Below are 23,956 nucleotides of genomic sequence, written 5' to 3'. Positions count from 1 at the left end.
TTAAAGGGTCTGCGGTTAAAGGGTCTGCGGTTAAAGGGTCTGCGGTTAAAGGGTCTGCGGTTAAAGGGTCTGCGGTTAAAGGGTCTGCGGTTAAAGGGTCTGCGGTTAAAGGGTCTGCGGTTAAAGGGTCTGCGGTTAAAGGGTCTGCGGTTAAAGGGTCTGCGGTTAAAGGGTCTGCGGTTAAAGGGTCTGCGGTTAAAGGGTCTGCGGTTAAAGGGTCTGCGGTTAAAGGGTCTGCGGTTAAAGGGTCTGCGGTTAAAGGGTCTGCGGTTAAAGGGTCTGCGGTTAAAGGGTCTGCGGTTAAAGGGTCTGCGGTTAAAGGGTCTGCGGTTAAAGGGTCTGCGGTTAAAGGGTCTGCGGTTAAAGGGTCTGCGGTTAAAGGGTCTGCGGTTAAAGGGTCTGCGGTTAAAGGGTCTGCGGTTAAAGGGTCTGCGGTTAAAGGGTCTGCGGTTAAAGGGTCTGCGGTTAAAGGGTCTGCGGTTAAAGGGTCTGCGGTTAAAGGGTCTGCGGTTAAAGGGTCTGCGGTTAAAGGGTCTGCGGTTAAAGGGTCTGCGGTTAAAGGGTCTGCGGTTAAAGGGTCTGCGGTTAAAGGGTCTGCGGTTAAAGGGTCTGCGGTTAAAGGGTCTGCGGTTAAAGGGTCTGCGGTTAAAGGGTCTGCGGTTAAAGGGTCTGCGGTTAAAGGGTCTGCGGTTAAAGGGTCTGCGGTTAAAGGGTCTGCGGTTAAAGGGTCTGCGGTTAAAGGGTCTGCGGTTAAAGGGTCTGCGGTTAAAGGGTCTGCGGTTAAAGGGTCTGCGGTTAAAGGGTCTGCGGTTAAAGGGTCTGCGGTTAAAGGGTCTGCGGTTAAAGGGTCTGCGGTTAAAGGGTCTGCGGTTAAAGGGTCTGCGGTTAAAGGGTCTGCGGTTAAAGGGTCTGCGGTTAAAGGGTCTGCGGTTAAAGGGTCTGCGGTTAAAGGGTCTGCGGTTAAAGGGTCTGCGGTTAAAGGGTCTGCGGTTAAAGGGTCTGCGGTTAAAGGGTCTGCGGTTAAAGGGTCTGCGGTTAAAGGGTCTGCGGTTAAAGGGTCTGCGGTTAAAGGGTCTGCGGTTAAAGGGTCTGCGGTTAAAGGGTCTGCGGTTAAAGGGTCTGCGGTTAAAGGGTCTGCGGTTAAAGGGTCTGCGGTTAAAGGGTCTGCGGTTAAAGGGTCTGCGGTTAAAGGGTCTGCGGTTAAAGGGTCTGCGGTTAAAGGGTCTGCGGTTAAAGGGTCTGCGGTTAAAGGGTCTGCGGTTAAAGGGTCTGCGGTTAAAGGGTCTGCGGTTAAAGGGTCTGCGGTTAAAGGGTCTGCGGTTAAAGGGTCTGCGGTTAAAGGGTCTGCGGTTAAAGGGTCTGCGGTTAAAGGGTCTGCGGTTAAAGGGTCTGCGGTTAAAGGGTCTGCGGTTAAAGGGTCTGCGGTTAAAGGGTCTGCGGTTAAAGGGTCTGCGGTTAAAGGGTCTGCGGTTAAAGGGTCTGCGGTTAAAGGGTCTGCGGTTAAAGGGTCTGCGGTTAAAGGGTCTGCGGTTAAAGGGTCTGCGGTTAAAGGGTCTGCGGTTAAAGGGTCTGCGGTTAAAGGGTCTGCGGTTAAAGGGTCTGCGGTTAAAGGGTCTGCGGTTAAAGGGTCTGCGGTTAAAGGGTCTGCGGTTAAAGGGTCTGCGGTTAAAGGGTCTGCGGTTAAAGGGTCTGCGGTTAAAGGGTCTGCGGTTAAAGGGTCTGCGGTTAAAGGGTCTGCGGTTAAAGGGTCTGCGGTTAAAGGGTCTGCGGTTAAAGGGTCTGCGGTTAAAGGGTCTGCGGTTAAAGGGTCTGCGGTTAAAGGGTCTGCGGTTAAAGGGTCTGCGGTTAAAGGGTCTGCGGTTAAAGGGTCAGCGGTTAAAGGGTCAGAGAATAGAGAAGAGTGGTTAAAAGACCAGAGAATAGAGAAGAGTGGTTAAAAGACCAGAGAATAGAGAAGAGTGGTTAAAAGGTCAGCCATCGGATCACTACAAGTAAAGCTCTTTCTGCTTTATTTGGTATTGTCATTTTTGAATCTTGTGTCATCCAGTAACCATGAAGGTTCCTTTTCTAAAACCTTCACCCACTCTTTTCCTCTTGGTCATTAACAGAATTGCTGTGAATTTCATTGTCTTCCATTTTAATTATGTGGAAAGTTTTATCGCAGAATCTCCTTAGGCTTTGAAAGGAATGGAGTTTAGAAAGTTCAGATTTCATTTTCTTCATGAGCTTGCATTTGATAATGGAGCAAAGAGTGTCACTGACTTTATTGGGGAAATTACCCCAGCACATTGAAAGTAATCTATTAATCTTTTGTAGGAAGGAGGGACCATTGAGATTTGCATTGCACACTGGTGGTCGAGCCTGGGCCATACTTCCATTGACTACACAATTTCGTTCCATGGACTGAAGTGCAGCACTGATGTGTTGCACATTGTAAGTTTTTGGCTTCTTTGTTTTCCTTCACAGTCTGATGAAGTAAATAAGCTTTTACATGATAGAAATAACCCTCATTTTTCAGCAGAATCTGTAGCCCGAGAATGTTGATGTGGACTTTACAGTCGCAGTTGTAAATAGGGCTGAGGGCCATACACTTAGTGCACCACAAGTTCCAACAAAATGTTCTGAAATACTGACTAGATTATCTGGTTTAATTGTTATTGGTTCAGAGAAAAATAATTTAAATTTAATTTTTTAAAATTTAAACTTCGACATCCTGCACAGTAACAGGCCCTTCCGGCCCATGAGCCCCTCCTGCCTAAATCCTCCAATTAACCTACATCCCCTGCAAGTCTTGAAAGGGGGATGAAACTAGAGAACCTTGCGGAAACTTTCACAGACATAGGGAATATGTATAAACTCCTTACAGACAATGCCGGATTCCACTCTAACAGTGTTGCGCTAAACATGCCACCTTTATACTAGAGCTTGCATACCTTAGAGAGACAAGAGGCTACAAACGATGGAATTGAGCAAAAAACGGAGGGTCAAGAAGCATCAGCAAGAAAAAGGAAATGTCAATGTTTCAGGTCAAAACTTGCATCAAGAACAAATTATTTTGCTTTTATCATTCCGTAAATCCACTGGAAAGTGGACCTGGTTTGATATCCCATTTGGTCTTGATGACCAGAACTTGACCCAAAAAGTTGACTGAACATCGCCCTCCACGGATGCCTAATCTGCTGAGTTCCTCCAGCAACTCACTTTTTACTCCTGTTGATGAAAGCACTGTGGAAATGTTCTTCCAGATAAAAATTTCAGAGCCTCCTCCCTCTATCCTTCTTCATGTCAATGGAAAGATGAGGTCCTTGTGTTGCTGTATGCTCGAGGTGACTGCCTCGTTTTCCTCATCAAAATAATAATCTCAGCTGTTGCTCAGTGCCTTTGCTCCTGTCTCTGTATCAGAAAATTGTGGACTCAAGCTCCACTCTAGAGATTTGAGCACAAAAATTTAGGGTGACAATCCATTAAGGTGTTTGTGGAACATAGCAAAGTCAGAAATGTCTTTCAAATGGAACATTAAACCACTGCATTCAGTTTAAAAAAAAAAAAATTTATTCATGATTGGGCATCATAGGTGAGGCTGACATTTATTGCCCATCTCTAATTGGCATGGTGGTGGTGTGCCACCTGTGTTAAAGACTGCTTTTTTTAATGATGGTGTTGTTGGGGAAATGGTTCCAGGATTTAGACTAGGGCACAAAAGGAGTGATGATCCATTTCCATCTCAGGATGGTGTGGGACTTGCGAGCAGTGTTACCTTTGGCCTTGATGATGGAGATCTTGGGTTGGTTGGATACTGTTGGAGGAGTCTGGATGATTTTATAGTGCACCCTGCAGTCATACTGAGATGTTATTTGAGGGAATGAGCATTTGATTTGACTAAGAGGCTGGGCTGCCCATCAAGCCTGTTGTTTTGTCCATTTAGTGCTGAGCTTGAGTACGGTCAAAGCTGCCCTCATCTTGGTAGGTGGAGAGTACTTCATTGTAAAGACTAGAAATAGGAGCCGGAGTTTGTAATCCGGCCCGTCAAGTCTGCGCTTCCATTCAATAAGATCACGGCTGATCTGGCTGTGACTCAACTCCATCTACCTGCCTTTTCTAAGTTAGAAAACATCTTTAATTAGCTATCCAGAGACTGTTTGAGGGATGTTACTGAATACAATGGCGGCACTTTTTCCTTCATTTCATTCTTCACTATGCTTTGAACCTTCACTATGCTTTTATCCTGTGAAACACCTTGGAATATCCTGAGGCTGAGACAGTGAATTGTTCTGTACCTTCCTCTTGAAGATTGTTCCTATGGGGCAAATACCCCAGGGCTTCTTATTGAGAGGAGAACAAAGTAAAGGATTGACAGTATACTGCAGCCAGGTATAACAAGGCATAATTCAAAATACTATTGAACACAAGCAGTGGTCCTTGAACAGATTTGGAGATTAATGTTTACCTTCCAGTATTTGATTTATTCTGCATATAATCTTAGATCAGGGCATTTTATTCAAATGTCACGGGCATTGAGGGATGGGCAATAGCCAGTGAAATCTACATTTGAGAAAAAAAAATTAATTGAGGCTCTGGAGCAACCATAAGGCCCCCCCCCCCCCACCCCCCAGGGAACACAGTACATTTTAGGGGGCCAAGGACCAAAATATTTTTTTTTGTTTTTAATGTAGTCTATAGGAGAGAGGTATGGAAGAATCCACCTAAACTTGATTGCTCCACAGGGAAGGGGACCCTTAATCTATGAGTAGATTCCTAAAGTGTCATAGCCAAAACAAAAGGTTGAGAGTAGCTACTAAGTGGACAAAGTTTTGATTGACATGGATTGATAATTGTCATTAAAAAAATTGTGTGCGATCCAGTCAAGTTAACCTCTTCTTGTGTACAAATGGTGATGCAAAGTGAAACAAAAATGTAGTGTTATAGAGAAAAAGTTCAATTAAAACAATGCAAGTACTGTAACAATTTACCAGTGAGAGGTCTGTTCATTTATTTGATAACAGTAGGAAAGTATGTTTGAATATAATGGTGCATATTTTCAAACTGGTATATCTTCTACAAAAAGGGAGGTGGAGTGTGAGTGAAGAGGGTATGGCCAGGGTGGCTGCTTTCCTGAGGCAGTGGGAGATGTAGACAGAGTCAGTGGAGGGCAGGCAGAGTTTGTATGATTGTTTGAGCTGTCTTCACACTGCAATTTCTTACTGTCTTGGGTAGAGCAGTACCCATATCAAATTGTGTTATATCAGGCAGGATACTTCCTATGGAGACACACACAAGAGAGCAGATGCTGGAATATGGAGCAAAAAAATACCAAATTGTTCAGGAACTCAGAAGGTCGAGTAGCATCAGAGGAACAATATTTTCTATCGTTCATCTATAACATTGAATAGAATTATCAGTGAAAATGGGATTGAGTGATGAATGGTCTGCAGGATGTATGACTCTTTTCATCAGTAGACTATGTTAACAACTGTTTGATTTTACAAAGAGTCAGAAATATTAACCCTGTGTGCAATTGTTTCTATCTAGCATGCATCAGAGGGTATTGCACGATTTGATACCACAGCTTCGCTGAAGTATGAGGAAATTTCTCCTGCATTGACTCTCAAAACCTGGGTGCAGACCCTTCGGTAATGTACTTGTTATAAACGCCCATGTAAAAATGTCACAGCCACCTGCATCTTTATGGTGTGTTTATTCTTTTTGTTTCATTGCGTGTTGATAGCTGCAGCATTTCATAATCTTTGACTTTTAGGTTCAGCTAAGGCTCGGGGACAGGAAGTTTTGGGTTCAGGCCATCCTCGAAGAACATAGAACCGAGAGACTCCAGCATTTTAATCTCATGTGACTTCTATTGCAGTACAGAGGGAATGAGAGAATGGGCACCTTTTGGAAGCCCGTTATTTTGAGTGACACCCTATGGGTACATATAAATGTTTATGGGATGTTCTTAAAAAAAAGAGTGGTGGAGGGGAGGTTGGCCTTCTCATGTTATAGTCAGTATGTACTTTCAACCAATATCATTAAAATGTTGTTTACCTGTCACTATAATGTCTTTGCTTGTGTGGAAAGTGGCTGTAAACAGTGATTTGATGATTTGGTGGTTGTAAAACATTTTAGAATAACCCATGGTCAAGAATTGCATGATGAAAGTGTTTTACTCTCCCTCACAGGGCAAGAACCATTCTACAAATGCCCTTCACCTTTGCTTTCTCCAGCAAGTAATTGGCTTGCTTAGATATTTGGGTCAGACTGGGAAGGTGCAGCCTGTTTCCTTCCCTGGAGGTCCATTTGTGAAAATTGGATTCCACTGACAATCTGGGACCAGCTGACAAATTAGATTTATTGCAATTGATCCTCAGTTTGGTCTGGCTGTTTTTAATTTTCAACCTCTGCGCCTTATTTTGCCTAAGGCAGGAATATGATGTCCAATTTGCTTACATTGCTGGGTGCCACCCTGTATTAAAACCTGTAACACAAACGTGCAGCAGAATTTTTCCTGATGTCCTGGAACAAGATTCATCCCTCAGTGGACATCACTGAAAGCAGATAGTTCATTATTTGCAAATGCTTTGTCAGAACATGAGTTGGGGTATCAAGCTCCATTTAGCAAAGTCATGGCAGCTTTCACTCACCTTTATGTCTTTGTCTTTTCCCCACCATATAACCACTTACAGCATAGAACAGGCCAGTTCGGCCTTACTAGCACCCGGTCCATACCCCTCCAGTCCTCTCCTCTCCATGTAATGATCCAATCTATCCTTAAATGTAACCAATGATCCCGCCTCAACCACGTCTGCCGGAAGCTCATTCCACATCCCCACCACCCTTTGCGTAAAGAAATTTCCCCTCATGTTCCCCTTATAATTCTCCCCCTTCAACCTTAAACCATGCCCTCTAGTTTGAATCTACCCCACTCTTAATTGAAAAAGCCTAAGCACATTTACTCTGTCTGTCCCTTTTAAAATCTTAAACACCTCGATCAAGTCCCCCCTCAATCTTCTACGCTCCAGAGAAAAAAGCCCTAGTCTGCACAACCTTTCCCTGTAACTCAAACCTTGAAATCCTGTCAACATTCTCGTGAACCTTCTCTGCACTCTCTCTATTTTTGTTTATATCTTTCCTATAATTTGGTGACCAAAACTGTACACAGTACTCCAAATTTGGCCTCACCAAAACCTTGTACAATTTCATCATAACCTCCCTACTCTTGAATTCAATACTCCGATTTATGAAGGCCAACATTCCAAATGCCTTCTTCACCACACCATCTACCTGAGTATCAGCCTTGAGGGTACTATTTACCATCACTCCTAAATCCCTTTGTTGCTCTGCACATCTCAATAGCCTACCATTTAATGCATATGACCTATTTAGATTTGCCTTTCCAAAATGTAATACCTCGCACTTATCTGTATTAAATTCCACCAGCCATTTCTCAGGCCACACCTCCAGCCTTCCTAAATCACCTTTTAATCTACGGTAATCTTCCTCACTGTCCACAACACCACAAATCTTTGTATCATCCGCAAACTTGCTTACCCAACTCTCCACCCCTACTTCCAGATCGTTAATATATATAACAAACAATAGTGGACCCAGGACCGATCCCTGAGGAACTCCACTAGTCACCGGCCTCCACATCCCTTTATATCTTTGCAAAACAGAATCCACTAATTTAATGTAAAATTAGCCATTGACCATGCTTGTATTATAGTTTGAGGAAGAGAATTCCAAATTTTACCATCCTTTGCACATAGAAATGTTTACTAACTTCACCTTGAGATGTCTGTCGTTAGGTTTTAAATGGAGTCCCCACATTCCATTCCCTACCAGCAGTTTCTCTCTAATTATCCCTGCAGTTTCTATTCATAGAATTAGACAGTGGTGAGGTGATAAAGCTTTTGGAGAACAGTTCTTTCTTTGTTTTAATCTGTTGTTTCCGATAACCATTCAGTGCGAAGCATATGGTTTATTGTTCAGGATCATGGAAAATAAATGAAGGAGCAGGCCATTTAGCCCACATCCACATGCTGTTTACAGCCTTCACCACCTTCCGTACCTGTGTTCCACCGTCAATGACTGTGGCACCATCACACCCAGTTCTCGTTATACTTCCCTTTTCCTAATTTCTCACCATTCCATAAAAATAATATGCTTCTAGTTATTGCCACAAACATGGACCACCTCATTTATCTACATTACACTTAATCTTTTATAAATTTGCCCATTTACCTCATCTCTTCAAGTCACTCTTCAGCATCTTGGAATCTTCCTCACAGATCATACTGCCACAAACTTTTTGCCCTCTGCAAACCTAGAGGTATTATTTTCAATTGCATCACCCAGATCTTCACTATACAGTATATTGTAGCTGTGGTCCCAGCACTGATCCTTGTGATATCCCATTAGCCACTGCCAACCATTCTGAAAAGGACAAATTTATTACCACTCAGCTTTCTGCCTGCCATCCTACTCTCTATCCACGTCAGTACATAACTTCTTATACATTATTCTCTAATTTTGCACACTAACCTCTTGTGCGGAACCTTCTAAAAAATATTTTGAAATTCTAAACACATCAGCTGGTTCACTTGTCCACTCTACTGGTTACATCTTCAAAAATTTCTAGATTTGTCAAGTATGATATCTCCTTTGTAAATCCATGCAGACAGACTTCTCTTTTCGCTCCTCTCCAAATGTGCAACAGTGCCATCTTTAATAATTGACTCCACCATTTTCCCCCCTGCTGAAGTCAGGCTGATTGGTCTACAATTCTCTAGTTTCTCTCTCGCTTCTTTCTTAAGAAAAGCAGTGCCATATCAGTAACCCTCCAAAGGAACTGCCGCAGAATATAGAGAATGTTGGAAAAAAATCATTAACATTCACTATCTGTAGGGCTACCTTCTAAAATACTGTGGGATATAGATCATCAGTCCCTCGGGACTTACAGACTTTCAATACCATCAATTTACCAGACACAATTTCATAACTGATAAAAATTTCCTTCAATTCCTGCTCCATGCCAGTCCCACTGACCCCCTAGTATTCTGGGAATGTTATGTGTAAGATCAGATTCTCATCCTTTTGTAATTCTATTTCATATAAATGGATTTTTTCTTCCAATGGGAACTAAAAAAATATTCCTTTTCAAATTGAAGAGCTTGTTAGAGCTATTGGTTAATGTGGAGATGTGAAGGAATTAATGTATCTCAGTGCATGGAACTCTTATTTATTAAAGCAAAAATGAAATTCTTTCCTTCCTACAGGCCCGTGGAAGCCAAAACAAGACCATTAAACTCCCGCGATGTCCTACCCACAAACAGACATCTTTATGAACTTGTGTTAACCTACAATTTCAGCCAGGTAACTGATCATAACATAAAAGTTCTCCTCAGATATTTTTTGTGAAAGATTAATGGTACCAGCTATAATGTGAATTATATCAGATCACTCCTCAGACTTTTTTTTTCAGTAGAAATAGGACTAGATTAGATAGTTAGCACTGAAGTGTTGGCTGAAGGGCCTGTTTCCATAGTGTACAAATATGAGGTGCCTATCAACTCCTGATTTTTTTTTTTTGCCACTAACCTGTATTAAGGAGTAATTAAGAATGGCCAATTAATCTATTAGTACGTCTTTGGAAAGTTGGAAGGAGCTTCTAGGTGAAATCCATGAGACTATGGAAAGAGCATGCAAACTACACAGGTGACACCAAGGTCAGGGCCAGAACTGAAGGAGGAGCAGCAACTGCTGTGCCGCCCTTTGTTAAAGACATCCACATCCTTCAGTGCACCCAATAATTGCACGTTTCACATGTTAAACTGTCTTCTGGTTTTCTGTGTTCCTTACCAAAATGAATAACCTGACATTTCATACCATTTTTCATTTCATATTCACATCATCTATTCAAATCCATTTGCTGATTCCAACTTTCCCATCTATGAAGATCAAAACATTACAGATGCAGGCAGCAAAGAATGCTAGAAGCACTCAAGCAGATCAAGTGGCATCCTTGGAAAGAAAAAGATTTAATGTTTCAATTTGAAGAATCTTCATGCCTAACCTGCTGAGGGCTTCCTGCTTTTTCTATTTAACCTTCCCACCTACATTTGCATTGTCAGCACACTCTGAGCACATTAATTGTTCCCTCCAGCTGCATCACTGAAAGAATACATAGAGTCCAGCAACATGCTGTGAGCAGTAACCTGGCCCATTGATCCCCACTGTCCTCTACCCTTTAAACAGTCTTCATCCAGTACGAATGTCACCCTCAGTGCCTCTGAGCCTCGTACATAACCTTCTTGCAGAAACTTACCAAAAGTGATTCATACTTCAAATCCATACTTCTACTGGCTTTCTCTTTACATTCTCAAAAACCTTCAATCTGCAGCAAGATTTAAAAAAAACCTTCGTAAGACCAACCTAACTGAATGAAAGCTGTGAAAGTATACTGGTGCAGGGGGTGGGGGGGATGATTGAAACCACTCAAATCACCTGCCTTTCCAATTATTTATTTTCGGAAATACTGTTGGGCTTGATTTTCTTTTCTTTAAACCACACTGTCGCATTGAAAATTTCTACAGGCTTTATCACTTCTGTACCAATAGATTTCAGTATTATCCCAACTAACAATGACTAATTAAATTGACCTTAATTTTATTATCTCCCTACTTTTTGAGAGCCTGTGGAATTTTAGTAGCTCCTGCATCCATTTTCTGTGCAGACATACAAGAGCATAAAGCAGGAATTAGAGGAAAAAACAAACTGCTGGAGGAGCATTGGAGGGAGTTGGACAGTTGATGTTTGGGTCGAAACCTTGCTTGAAGGCAACCCTTGAAGCATTGACTGTCCATTTTCCACCATGGCTGCTGCCTGACCTGATGAGATGCTCCAGGAGTTTGATTTTTTTGCTCCATTTTCTTTGCCCCACTTGTTTTGGAAGCCAGGATGCAACCTGTCTGGTCTAGCCATTTCTCTGGAGCTTGCATTTAATTCCTACACTCTCTTGACCTTTTCTTTTTAAAATATGGAAATCTAAATTAGTGTTTTTAATCTGAAACATTGTGAATGCGAAAGTCTGCAGACACTGTGATTGTGGTAAAAGCAGAAATGCTGGAGGAACTCAGCAGGTCTTGCAGTGTCCATAGGAAGTAATGATATATTACCATAATTTCAGCCCTGAGCCCTTCCATCCTCAAGGCCTGAAATGCCGGTTATATTTCATTACCTCCTATGGACACTGTGAGTCCTGCTGGGTTCCTTCTTGTGTTTTTACCTGAAACTTTGACCAACTCATCTCATAAATGGTCCTGACCTGAAAAGTTGACTGCCTCTATCCACAGATACTGCCTGACTATTGATTCTCTTCAGAAGAATCAAGCCAATCAAGTCTGGACCAGCTTCATGTATGATCAGACTTCTGTAGATCTACTCCCTCACTCTCTCCCCAAAAGCCTTGCAATTATTTTCCCTTTCCAATAATGATACAATTTTGAATGTTGTACTTGAATCTAGTTCTCCTTTCTGCATTCTAGTCATACACTTCATTCTAGTCATAAACTACTCAATGCTTAAAAAGAAAATCCTTGTTGCTTTAATTGTTTTGCCACTCGCCTCCATTGTGTGTTCATTGATTCTTGCCTTTCTACTAATTGAAACAGTTTCTCTCTTTTTACTGCAAGGTTCATGGGTTGCAAATACTTCATTCTGCTACCTCCTGTGCCTTAAAAATAATCCATATTTCTCCAGTCAATTCACATCACTGGACACTCTTTATGAATAATTGTCATCTGCTCCCTTTTCTAACCATTTTGTCTTAATTGTGCATGGAAACCTGGTCTGCACACAATGACCAAATTAGGATTCCTTGCTCATGTGTTCTGCACTTCTGGTTAAAGCATTCAGAAACATGTATACCTTTTTCATCACTTGTCTTCCCTCTTCCAACAAATTGCACGGATGCCGTGATCTAAATACGTGATAGTCCTTTTACCTCTGGTTTGTACTGCCTCTTCTCATACTTCCTACCAAAACGAAAGACTTTGCACTTCTCAGTGTCTATTGATCCATTTCACTGAGCTTACCTATGTGTCCTTAGTTGGTTCACCATATAACCACTTACAGCACAGAAACAAATCAGTTTGGCCATACTAGTCTGTGCCGAACATCTTCTCCCACCTCGTCCCACTGACCCGCATTTGGCCCATAAACTCCACACCTCTCCCGTTCATATACCTAGTCAACCTTGAATATTAACATCAATCTCATTTCTACCACCTCTGCCTGAAGTTCATTCCATACTTCCACTACCCTCTGCATGAAGAAATTCCCCCTCATGTTTCCCTTAAACTTTTGCCCTTTTACTTTCAATCCATGCCCTCTTGTTTGAATCTCCCCCACTCTCAGTGGAAAAAGCCTATCCACATTGACTCTATTTCTCCCCCTTATAATTTTAAATATCAAATCACCTCTCAACCTTCTATGATCAAGGGAATAAAGTCCCAGCCTGCTCAACCTTTCCCTGTAACTCAAACCCTGAAACCCCAGCAACATTCTCATAAACCTCCTCTGCACTCTTTCTATACTATTTCTATCCTTCCTGTAATTCAGTGACTAAAACTGCACACAATATTCCAAATTTGGCCTCACCAATGCCTTATACAATTTCAACATAACTTCCCAACTCCTGTATTCTATACTCTGATTTATGAAAGCCAACATACTAAATGCCTTCTTCACCACCCTTGTCTTTCAACTTTCAGAGAATTATGTACCATGACTCCTAAATCCATTTGTTCCATTGCACTCCTCAATTGTCTACCATTTTACATGTATGTCCTATTTTGATTAGTCCTACCAAAATGTAGCATCTCGTATTTATCAGTATTAAACTCCATCTGAAATCTTTCAGCCCACTTTTCTAACTGTCCTATATCACTCTGTAAGCTTTGATAATCTTCTTCACTGTTTACAACACCATCAATCTTTGTATCATTTGCAAATTTACTAATCCAATTTGCCACCCTGTCATCTAGATCGTTAATATATATGACGTACAGCAGTGGTCCCAGTACCGATCCCTGAGACACTCCACTCGTCACCGTCCTCCAATTCGACAAACAATTTTCCACCATTACTCTCTGGCAATTCCCATCCAACCATTGTTGAATCCATTTCACTACTTCATCATTAATACCTAATGCTTCCATTTTCCTTACTAACCTCTTTTGGGGAACCTTATCAAAAGTCTTACTAAAGTCCAAATAGACAACATCCACCACCTTTTTAGTAACCTCCTCGAAAAACTCTGTAAGGTTTGTTAGACATGATCCACCATGTACAAAACCACACTAACTACTCTGAATCAATCCTGTCTTTCCAAATAGTTGTATATACTATCTCTAAGAACACTTTCCATTAATTTACCCACCACTGACGTCAGACTTGCAGGCCTATAATTTACTTTTGAATCCTTTTTTGAACAATGGAACAACATGAGCCAACCTCCAGTCCTCCGGCACTTCCCCCGTGGCCAGTGACATTATAAATATTTCTGTCAATGCCCCCACTATTTGTTCACTCTCCTCGCTCAGGATCCTAGGGAATATTTTGTCAGATCCTGCAGATCTTTTTCAATATAACCAACACTACCTCCTCATTAATTTATCATCCATGAGCTCCCTACCATTTTTCTTCACTTCATCTGGCTCAATATTCTTGTCCTTAGTGAATACTGAAGAAAAAAAATGTTTAAAATTTCACCCATCTCCTCCTACTTCTCACAGAGCCTACCCCCCTAATTTTCAAGGGCTAATTTTATCCCTCACTATTCTTTTACTTTTAATGTACCTGTAGAAACCCTTTGGATTTATTTTTACTTTTCCTGCCGAAGCAGCTTCATATCTCCTTTTAGCCTTTCTAATTTCCTTAAGATTTTTTTACACTTCTTGTATTCCTCAAGCAGTTTCGTACCATCATGTTTTGTTTTTCAATGCTAATTATTTGAAAATTACCTTAATACTTGGTTGCTTTCTTTTTTACTTTTGAGGTTATGTGAATATTCTCAGCATTTATTTTGGCCTTGCCCTGCAATGAACTTGTCAAAATCTTCCACTTAAAAAGACTCCTGCACAGTATTGGCAGAATTGGACACTCACTTAAATGACTGCTTAATGGTATTTTAATTAGAGCTGTTTTCTCTACCATTAGATATTCTATTGCAGGTGTACTCCAACAATGTTCATTTGTAATTACTGAATTAAAGAAATAAAGTCACAGGGAGCTGTGACTTTGAAGGCTGTTTTGAGGATGGCATTCTTACCTTCCTAGCTATTGACTGAGTGGCAGGGGGTATAGAGGAGACAGTTCCCATTGATATCCTTGAATTGTGGCAGTACACTTTGAAAATGGTCTTTATTACAATGAGATGATGTGCAAGTTTTGTTGAACAGGTTTGTTGCTTGGTGATCATTGGTTTTCTTTGTGTGTTATTTCCAGGCAAAGTGCAGTGAGGTGACACCTAGCTGCCCTCTCCTGTCTGACTTGCTGTACGAGTCACAATACGACAGTCAGCTGTGGATGCTCTTCGACCAGAACAAGAGGCTGATGGGATCAGGTGATGCTTATCCAGACAGGGTAAGAGCAAAGGTTAAAGATGGGGTAATGCAGTCGCTATGTTGATCTGTTGGGAGGAGTAGAACTGCAAACACAAAAAAAATACTGTGAAGTGACACCCTGACTATCACATGGGTTAGGACCTGGAGTGGGCTATTCTACCCATTGAGTCTGTTTTGCTATTCAGTAAGATCATACCTGATTTAATTAGAACTTAATTTGTCCATTACCCTAGTAAGTTTTTGCCACCCCCCACCCCCCCAAACCGACTGGTTCTCCAAAATCTTATCTTTGCCTGAAATATATTCAAAGGTTCCACATGCACTTCACTTTCGGAGAACATTCCAAAGACCATTTCAGATTATAAAATGCAATATATTGAAAGCAGAAATGTGGGCCTGATCTTGGCAACAGGAATCTCTCAACTGCATCAAGTAGAGGAAAATGCCACTCTTAACAGCCCAGACCACACAATGGTGGAAAGGAATAGTTCACACTGAGGGATCAAAATTTAGGGGCTATGCCACTGACCCATGACTACAATGCTAGATCCAACTCCAAAAGAGTCATTAAGTTTGCAGATGATCCAACAGTAGTTGGCCTCATCAGCAACAATGTTGAGTTGCACTAAAGAGAAGAGGTGGAAAATCTCATGAAATGGTGCAAGAATAACAACCTGAGTCTCAACGGGGACAAGATAAAGATGACAATTGTGGACTTCAGTAGGAACAGGAACGACCACTCTCCATTACACATTCATAGCTCAGTACCTGAGAGAGTGGAGAACACCAAGTCCCTCCGAGCCCATTTAAGAAGTGACCTATCTTGGAAACACAACATCTCACTTGTCAGGAAGATACAATGGTGACTGCACTTCTTTAGAAGGCTGAGGTTGGTAAGGCTACCGACCACCATCCTAGCTTTATCGAGAACATCCTGGCTAGCTGCATCACAGTGTGGTAAGGTGGTTGTCGAGCATCAGATCGGAGGTCAATACACTGTACCATAAAAGCAGCAGAGAGGATCACTGGGGTCTCCCCACATTGATGAGATTTTATTGGCTCGAGAAAACAGGGAGGACCCTATCACCTCCTTACAACATCTTCCAGCTACTCCCATCAGGAAAATGATACAGAAGAATTAGAGCCAGATTCACCAAGCTGAGAAAGAGCTTCTTCCCAAAAGCATTGAGACTACTGAATGACTGGAACTCTCCATGACTACTATTTATTAATATTTATTTTAATATATGTACTGTGTACAGTATATGAATTATTTGTGTATTATGTTTGTACGTATGTATGCCTGCACTGTTCTGCTGTTTTGTCAGGTTGTACTGGTACAATCAGAAGACAAATAAACTTGAACCTGAACTTGAACATAGCTTTAAAGTAATTGGTTGGGAGATGAGGAATGTATTTCTTTCAGGGTCTGGGAACTGCTTCTTCTTTTATGGTAGAGGCGTAAGACCTTTCACATTCATTAAGTACTGGATGTGTAACTGAACAATCAACATCTGCATGGCAATGGACTGAATGCTGGAAGATGGGATTAGGGTGAAGACATCTCAGAGTCAAATATCCTCTTGTGTCATAAATTCCCTATAATTGTACGTGGACTGGACTATTTTGAACACCTACTCTGAGGCTCTTTTAGTCCACTGGAAAACAACCATTTTGTCCACAGCATGGTGATTGATGGGTAATTTGTATTTATTTTCCAGTTATATTGTGAGATGAATGCTGTCTTTCAGATAATGCCACAGAGTCTTGATACCTCAAATGACATGACAACCTTTGCATTCAACAGATGCACCTCTAACACTGCATTGGGATGTGTGGTTACTCTGTGCTGCACTCTTCAACCGTAATCTTGCAGGTTGGAGAGAAGTGTACAGTAACTGGCCTCCATGACAATTCAGCAACTCACTACCAATGGAGAAGAGGTTCTCAAAAGGAGCACAGGCAGGAATTAGGGATAGAATGTTCTAACCCTAATTCTCCAATCCACACTCTGATAACCCTTCATGACTCAGACAGACCTTTCAGTGCAGTTCTACAGCACCTAAAATTGTCCTTTAGATAGGATTTTAAGCCAAAGCCCTAATGTCCTCTCAGGAAAATTATGGCACTTATGCGCAACTGCGTATGTGCGAGGAGTCGCGCATGTACAGTGCGCTTACTAAGGAGAAGGAGAACACCGACGGGAAGGGGGCTCAGCCGAGGAGCGGGCAAACACAACGTGACCAGCTGAGGGATGCCCGACACCAGGGCTCTCAGCTGAAAGAGGAGGAAAGTGACAGGAAAGGGAGTGAAAGGAAAGAAGAGCAGCAACAGGAGGCCCAACAGATGAGTAGCCCAGAAGAAGAGGACCAATAGCAAGAAGCCAAACAAGAAGGAGCCTAGCAAAGTGAGACAAGCAACTCATCAGGAAAGTCAGAAGAGACACAGATACAAAGAAGCGAAGAAGACGACACAGACACAGGTACAGACACAGAAGAAGAGGAAAAAGAAGACCAAGATCTGCACAGAGAAATAGAAGGCAAAACAGATGGACAGAATATAGAAAATGTTTTTTTTTTCAAGAACAAATGAGAACATTAAAAGAATGGTTGACATTAGAATTTAGTGCAATTAAAAGAAAAATGAAAAGAACAGAAGATAAAGTGAATAGATTAGAGCTGGTCATGACAGAAATAGGGAAAAGAGTAGAAAATGTGGAAGAACGAGAAACGGCTGTTCTTAATGGAAATGAATGACTTAAGAAGAAAATTAGAAGAAAATGATAAAAAAGTCACAAGAGTTGTTAGCTCAGAAAATTGATGTGTTGGAAAATTATAGTAGGTGAAATTACATAAAAATAGTGGGCCTAAAGGAAGATAAAGGAATTTATAAAAGAATGGATCCCAAAGTTCCTGTGAATGACAGAAATGCAGGAAGGAATGGAAATAGAAAGGGCACACAGAACGCTAGCTCCGAATCAACAGACACATCAAAAACCAAGATCCATTTTAGTTAAATTTTTGATATACAACAAGAGAAAATATACTGGAGCGGGCAATGAATAAAATAAGAGAAGGCAATAAACCATTGGAATACAAGGGTCAAAAAATATTTTTTTACCCAGACATGAGTTTTGAACTCTTAAAGAAGAGGAAGGAGTTTAATACAGCAAAATCGATCCTATGGAAAAAAGGTTATAAATTTATGATAAGACATCCAGCTGTGCTTAAAATATTTATCCCTGGGGAGCAAAACAGACTGTTCTCGGATCCGGAGGAAGCACGAGAATTTGCAGAACACCTGCAGGTCAGAAGGAGAGATGAAGAGTTGTAACAAGAATGAAGAACGGTGATAAAATATACATAAAGATGTAAAAATAATGTATATGTAAGAACTAAAGAAGGGAAAGAGAAGGGAAGAAAGGAAGTAAGGGGAAAAAAAGAGTGAATTTCGTTATATGTGTTTAAAAAAAAAAGTGTTTTCTGGCGGGGGGAGGTGTGGTTGCCCGGCAGGGGATAAAGGGCAACTCAGAGAGGGTGGGAACATTTGGGGCTAAGGGAAGGAGGGGGAGGGAAAGTAGGGGGGAAAGAAAGGGGAGAAAATGCCACTGTGTATAAGAGATAAATGTTTGTATGTATTTTGGTTGATATGGTTCACAGTGTGAAAAATAAAAAAATATAAAAAAGAAAATTATGGCACTTACAGAGAGCCAGATAATGTTTCCAGTACCATCAAATCTGAATCAGCAGTGCTAATGTAGATGAATTTGTCATTTGTATTCATGGAAAGAAATTGGCCATCACATTTGCCCAATAAAAACCTCTCACTATCCCCAGATTATTTTGTTTAGCAATGAGTTGTTGGGGCACTTGTGCATCATGGGACCAAAAAGTCCTTTGAATGACAGAGCTAATTAAAGCAAAATTTCCACAAAGATCTTTGGTTCCTAAAATGTTGTAGATTTGATTCCACAAGACTTTGGGTCAGAATGGAATGAAAACCACTGTGTTGAGGCTTGCGATATAGTTGAGTAATCAATGCTTTGATGGGATGAAAACTGTGTTTAAGAAAATGGGAGCCATATCCACTCACTTGAAGTGGTAAATTATAGTCCTTTCAAAGGACCTGGAACATTTTACTATGTTAAAGGTGAAAGATAAGTACACATTACTGTTTTGCTTGAGAGAGAAGTTTGAGTGATTGTTGGTGATGAATTCCTAAGAGATTGCTTAAATAGATGAGATATTAGTCAAGAAAAAAGTGCAATCCAGTATAACAACTGATCTGTTTTTCAAACTAATTCTTATGATCTCACTCGTTGACCCTCAGTTACTGTTTTAGAACATCTGAGTGCCTTGTTTGGCCAAATCCATTGAACAGCTAACACATTGGAGTAAGATTGGAGTAAAATAATGTAAAGTACTAAAAATAGGTCACCTTTGGATCTAATGTTCTGGATCATTGACCTTATCTCACATTATCCTGACAAAAATATTAAGACATCAACCTGAAATATTTAGTCTGTTCTCTCTCCACAGATGCTGAGTGACTGGGTGAATATTTTTAGCAGTGCCTTCTATTTCAGGTGTTGCTTTCAGAGACTCAGGCTGCAATTTTTTTTAAACAAAAATTAGTGAACCATTTGTGGCTCAATGCAAACCAACAATTTCAAAGTCGTTTACTTGTATTGGAGTTTTAATTTCTGATTTTTTTTTTACAAGCCAATTTTAAAAAAAATTAGATGATCGTGATAGGTTTTAAGTACATATTTTGTAAATTCTTAGTTGTACTTGTTGCATAACTAATCCTACGGATGAAATCACGATGCTGTCTCAACATATTGCAGTAGCTCTGAGGATTCCAGCTTAGCCTATCATTAAACACTTTGCATTTCTTCACAGTACTCCCTGAAGCTGGATAAAGGGGACTATGTGATTCGCCTCCAGATTCGGCACGAGTTGCTGAGTGAATTGGAGCACTTAACAGACTTGCCTTTCCACATCAGCCGCAAGTTCCCAACCACATTAAACCTGGACGTGTACCGGACCCACGTCAATGCCTTACTCAACAAGAACAAGTTTGGCAGCATTACACTGGATCCAAAATACACCATTCCATTCTATGTCACTACACTACCGGATGACAAGTAAGAAATTAGTAAAAAGAAGAGGTTATAAAATAAAATCAGACTGTATGAAAGTTGTAAAAATGGGTAGCTCACTGTCCATTTCTGTGGCTCAGTAGGAGAACTCGTGTCTCCAAGTAAAAAGTGGTAAATTCAAGTTTTGAGCAGCTGCATAAAATGAAGTTGGCATTTCTGTGTTCTCCTGATGGATTCCTCCACTACAGAAAATTCGAGTTTATTGTCACGATCACCAAGGTTTAGTGAGGAAAGTTTATTTTGAGAGCATTCCAGCTAGTCAACCTATAAAGAGCACAGCAGTTAAAAATGCAGTACAGAGTTACAGTGAGATCAGTTGGAACAGAGCAAAGATAATGCAATTTTACTAATGTGACAGGCTCTTTCCTTTAAGAGTTGATCTTGTCTGCTCCCTTATGTGGATGCAGAATTCCAGTCGACTATTTGAAGAACAGGGGAGTTCATTTGGGCTGGAAATGGATTATTTGGCCACTGTAATCATCATTGCAGCTAGTAGCTCCCGCACAAATTGACTGCCACATTGCTCTAAAGGCAGGTTACCTTAACAAGGAATAATCATATTTTTTGAGCTGTCATATTGTACATAATGTGCCAAGTTTCAATTAAAATTGTGACATCAGCAGCTGCCTCCAGATCCAAATGCAGTTTGCTATTGAAATGTTTAATTATCAAGAGTATGGCACATTAACAGATGCATGCATAAACCACGGAAAGTTGTGTAATTTACAAAAATAGTCATCTGCCAGTGGAATATTGTCCCATATTTGTTCCATTTGATATTTTAATTTCCCAAAGTTCAACTTTTATTAATTCATCTTGGACCTCACAGATGGTGGAGATAAAAGAACTTAACTATATTGTAATTTTTCTAAATACTTTCTGAAATATATTACAGTCAATGCAATACTTTCAATGTGTAGCCAAAGCAGCATCTATCAATTGTAAATGAGTGGTCAGCTAACCAGTTCTTAATGATGACTGAGGTATATTCTTGTGACTGCATGGTTTAACAGGAAACTAATTTAAATGCATTGTGCGTACTAGAGGTTGATAGAAATTTATGAAATTATGAGAGTAGAAACAATTTCCCAGGGTAAAAATGTGAAATACAAAAATGTGCTGGAGAACCTCAGCAGATCAGGGTTAGGTCCTGGATCCTTTGTCAGGTATGTAATACTGGAGGTCACCTGCTTCAGATGAGGGGGATAAAGTTTAAAGGTGGTGTGCGGGACAAGTTTTTTTTAAACACTGTGAGTGTGGTGTGTGCCTGCAACAGGCTGGCAGGAATAGTGATGGAAGCAGATACAGTAGTATTTAAGAGCTTATAGACAGACATATGTAGGGAATAGAGGGATATAGATCATGCACAACCACACTTTTAATTGGGTGCTATGTTTAGCACAGACCCATGGGCCTAAGCAGGGCTTAGTCCTGTGTTGTATCTCTCTGTGTCCTATATGATACCAGATAGAGTTCCATTTGGACTTGGACTCTGAAAATGTGATCCATTTTGTCCATTCCCTGCTCTCCTAGTACGAAACATCTGGAAGAAAAGCAACTAGATCGTGAGCATGTGGATAGAGAACAGAAGGTTAATTTGAGGGTTTGTTAGAATAAGGAGGTACTCTGTCCACTGGCAGAAGGGTTGATGATCCGAGTGAACCATTTCTGAAAAAAATGTGGCAACAAGCCAGGAGAAATGGATTTTTAAAAAACTTAGACATACAGCAGGGTAACGGGCCATTTCAGTTCATGAGCCTGTACCACCCAATTACACCCGATTAACCTACTTTGTTGGTATGTTTTTCAACAGTGGGAGGAAACTGGTGCCCCTGGGAAAAACCCACATGGGGAGAATGTGCAAACTCCTTACAGACAGCATGGGATTCGAATCCTGGTCCCAATTGCTGGCGCTGTAAAGACATTGCACTAACCACTACTCCAACTGTGCAGTTCCACGATTGTGATCTGCAACATATTTGTTTAGGGCAATGAAAAAAGGATCTTTCAAAGTTAACATTAAAAAGAAAAATTGGAAGTTTTGGGGTAAATTCTGAAGGGTGATTAATTGAAGAATTGTAACAGTAGTCTGAATGATCATCACTGCAGCAGAAACCAGAAGGCAGAGTCTCAGGGTAAGGGAAGTCCATTCTGCGTTTAAAGGTTTGTGAGATTTGCAATTCTCTGCCTCAGAAAGCTTCAAAGGCTGATTTCTTGAATATAATGAGATAGATTTTTGTCAGTAAGTGAATTGAGAGGTGAAGTGATCAGGGAAGAGTGAACTTCAAATCATTTGCCGTATTTGAATCATTTATCATATTAAATGGCAGAGCAGACTGAAGATACTGAATGGTCTACTTCTGTTCCTATTTCTTATAATCTGAACAAGCCACCACAAGTTAAGCATGTTTGTCATTGGCTCGACACTTCTTAATCTTTCTTGGTGGATTACTGCATTTTATCTCCAATAATCTTTCCACTTGACAGGCACTGATATTCAGGACAAATGAGATGCTCTTCAACTCAGAATCAGGATTTATTGTCATGAACAAATGAAATTCAGTGTTTTGCTTAGTACAAGGATGCAGATTATAACCATCGTATGACATTATGATATTAAAAACATAATACTAATAACAATAGCAGTGCATGAAAATTAAGGCAGTGTCTTTGGTTTATTGATTATTCAAGAATCTGATGGCAGTGGGAAAGAAGCTGTCCTTGTGCAACTGAATGCTTGTCCTTAGGCTCCTGTTCCTGAGTGGAGAGGGCATGGCCTGGTGGTGGGGGGTCTTTGAGGATAGAGGCAACTTTTTTTTTTTAAGACACTGCCTCATGTAGATGTCCTCAATGGAGTGAAGTCTAGTGCCTGTGATGTTACAAGTCGAGTTAACAACCCTCTGTAGTTTATTCTTGTCCTGAGAATTGGCACCTCTGTACTAGGCAGTGATGAAACCAGCCAGAATGATCTCCACAGCACACCTGTAGAAGTTTACGAGAATCTTCAGTGACATACTGAATCTCCTTTCAGATACCTCATGAAGTATAGCCGCTGGCGAGCCTTCTAATGCGGTCTCTCCTCTGTCAAAGACAATACTTTTGTTGGCACATATTCAAATGCAAACCTAATCATTGTTGATTCATTCAGGGATGCAAACAAGAGAATGGGCTTTATCCCTAATATCTGCCAAATCTGTCTGTCTCCACTGCACAGCACCACCACTCACTAAAAGTCGAGAAAGTGTGAACTGCTCCATATCTCGGTGTTATACAGCTCAAATCAAGCCATTTGGCTCACAATCTCATTGCTGGCCACCATGCTTACCCAATCCCATTTACCAGCATAAGACCCAGAGCTTTGTGGTTCAAGTGTTCATCTAAATGCTTCTTAAGTATTGTCGGGGAACTTTCCTCCATCATCTACTCCAGCAATGAGTTCTAGATTTCAACTTCCCACTGGGTGAAGAAAATCTTCCTTAAATTCCATCCAAATCTTCTTTAATTAAGGCACAGGGTGAATAGAGTATACTTTGTATGTGGACTGTAGTGGTCTAGGGTGCCAACCCATGACCAATACTTTCTCAAATGTAATTACGTCCACAGCCAAGAATGGGTATTTGTTCCAAGAAGCACTTGTGGTTTTAGACTCACTGTTGCTCTCTTATTTGCTCAGCTCCATCTGATATTGTCAAGAGCGCCTCTTCATAAATTGATTATGCAATTTATCATTGCCTATGGTGTGCTGGGGGTAACCTGAGAGAGAAGGGGCTTGAAGGTTGAGACTCAAACCTAGTACAAAGCTGATGGTCAACCAGATAGATGAATGATGAAGATGGAATGCCTAGTACAGAGGTGCCAATTCTCAGGACAAGAATAAACTACAGAGGGTTGTTAACTTGGCCCGTAACATCGCAGGCACTAGACTTCACTCCATTGAGGACATCTACATGAGGCAGGCACTTCAGATATTGAACTCTCCATAAAATATTCCAATTCTAGTGGTGGGATCAATGAATCAATCTCAGATCCTACCCAAGTCAATATCCTGGCCCTAATGACACTCGTGGCTCTGTCTTGGTTTGTTGTTCACATGCCTGACACCAGACTTCTGAAACAGACATGTCTATCACAAGAGAAGACTAAATGGACAGAGGAAGTTATTCAACTTGACTGAGCT

General features: G+C 40.9%; 1 protein-coding gene and 1 long non-coding RNA gene across 2 annotated transcripts in view; one reads left to right on the top strand and one right to left on the bottom strand.

The window, feature by feature from the left end:
- The window catches only part of LOC138740629 (tripeptidyl-peptidase 2-like), a 128,386-nt gene that overhangs the window by 74,230 nt on the left and 30,200 nt on the right, over window positions 1-23,956 (top strand). The window contains exons 18-22 of the mRNA XM_069893545.1: window positions 2,317-2,433; window positions 5,530-5,630; window positions 9,270-9,366; window positions 14,500-14,637; window positions 19,520-19,764. Coding sequence (XP_069749646.1) covers window positions 2,317-2,433; window positions 5,530-5,630; window positions 9,270-9,366; window positions 14,500-14,637; window positions 19,520-19,764 — 698 coding nt within the window. The remainder of the gene's footprint in view (window positions 1-2,316; window positions 2,434-5,529; window positions 5,631-9,269; window positions 9,367-14,499; window positions 14,638-19,519; window positions 19,765-23,956) is intronic.
- LOC138740632 (uncharacterized) lies at window positions 6,361-14,631 on the bottom strand. The gene is made up of 3 exons (XR_011343081.1): window positions 14,324-14,631; window positions 10,319-10,387; window positions 6,361-6,469 (listed from the first exon to the last, which is right to left on the bottom strand). It is a non-coding gene; the product is annotated as an uncharacterized lncRNA (long non-coding RNA).

This window comes from Narcine bancroftii, chromosome 8, assembly GCF_036971445.1.
Source record: "Narcine bancroftii isolate sNarBan1 chromosome 8, sNarBan1.hap1, whole genome shotgun sequence".
Lineage (NCBI taxonomy): Eukaryota > Metazoa > Chordata > Chondrichthyes > Torpediniformes > Narcinidae > Narcine > Narcine bancroftii.
This window is presented reverse-complemented; position numbering and strand designations above follow the sequence as displayed.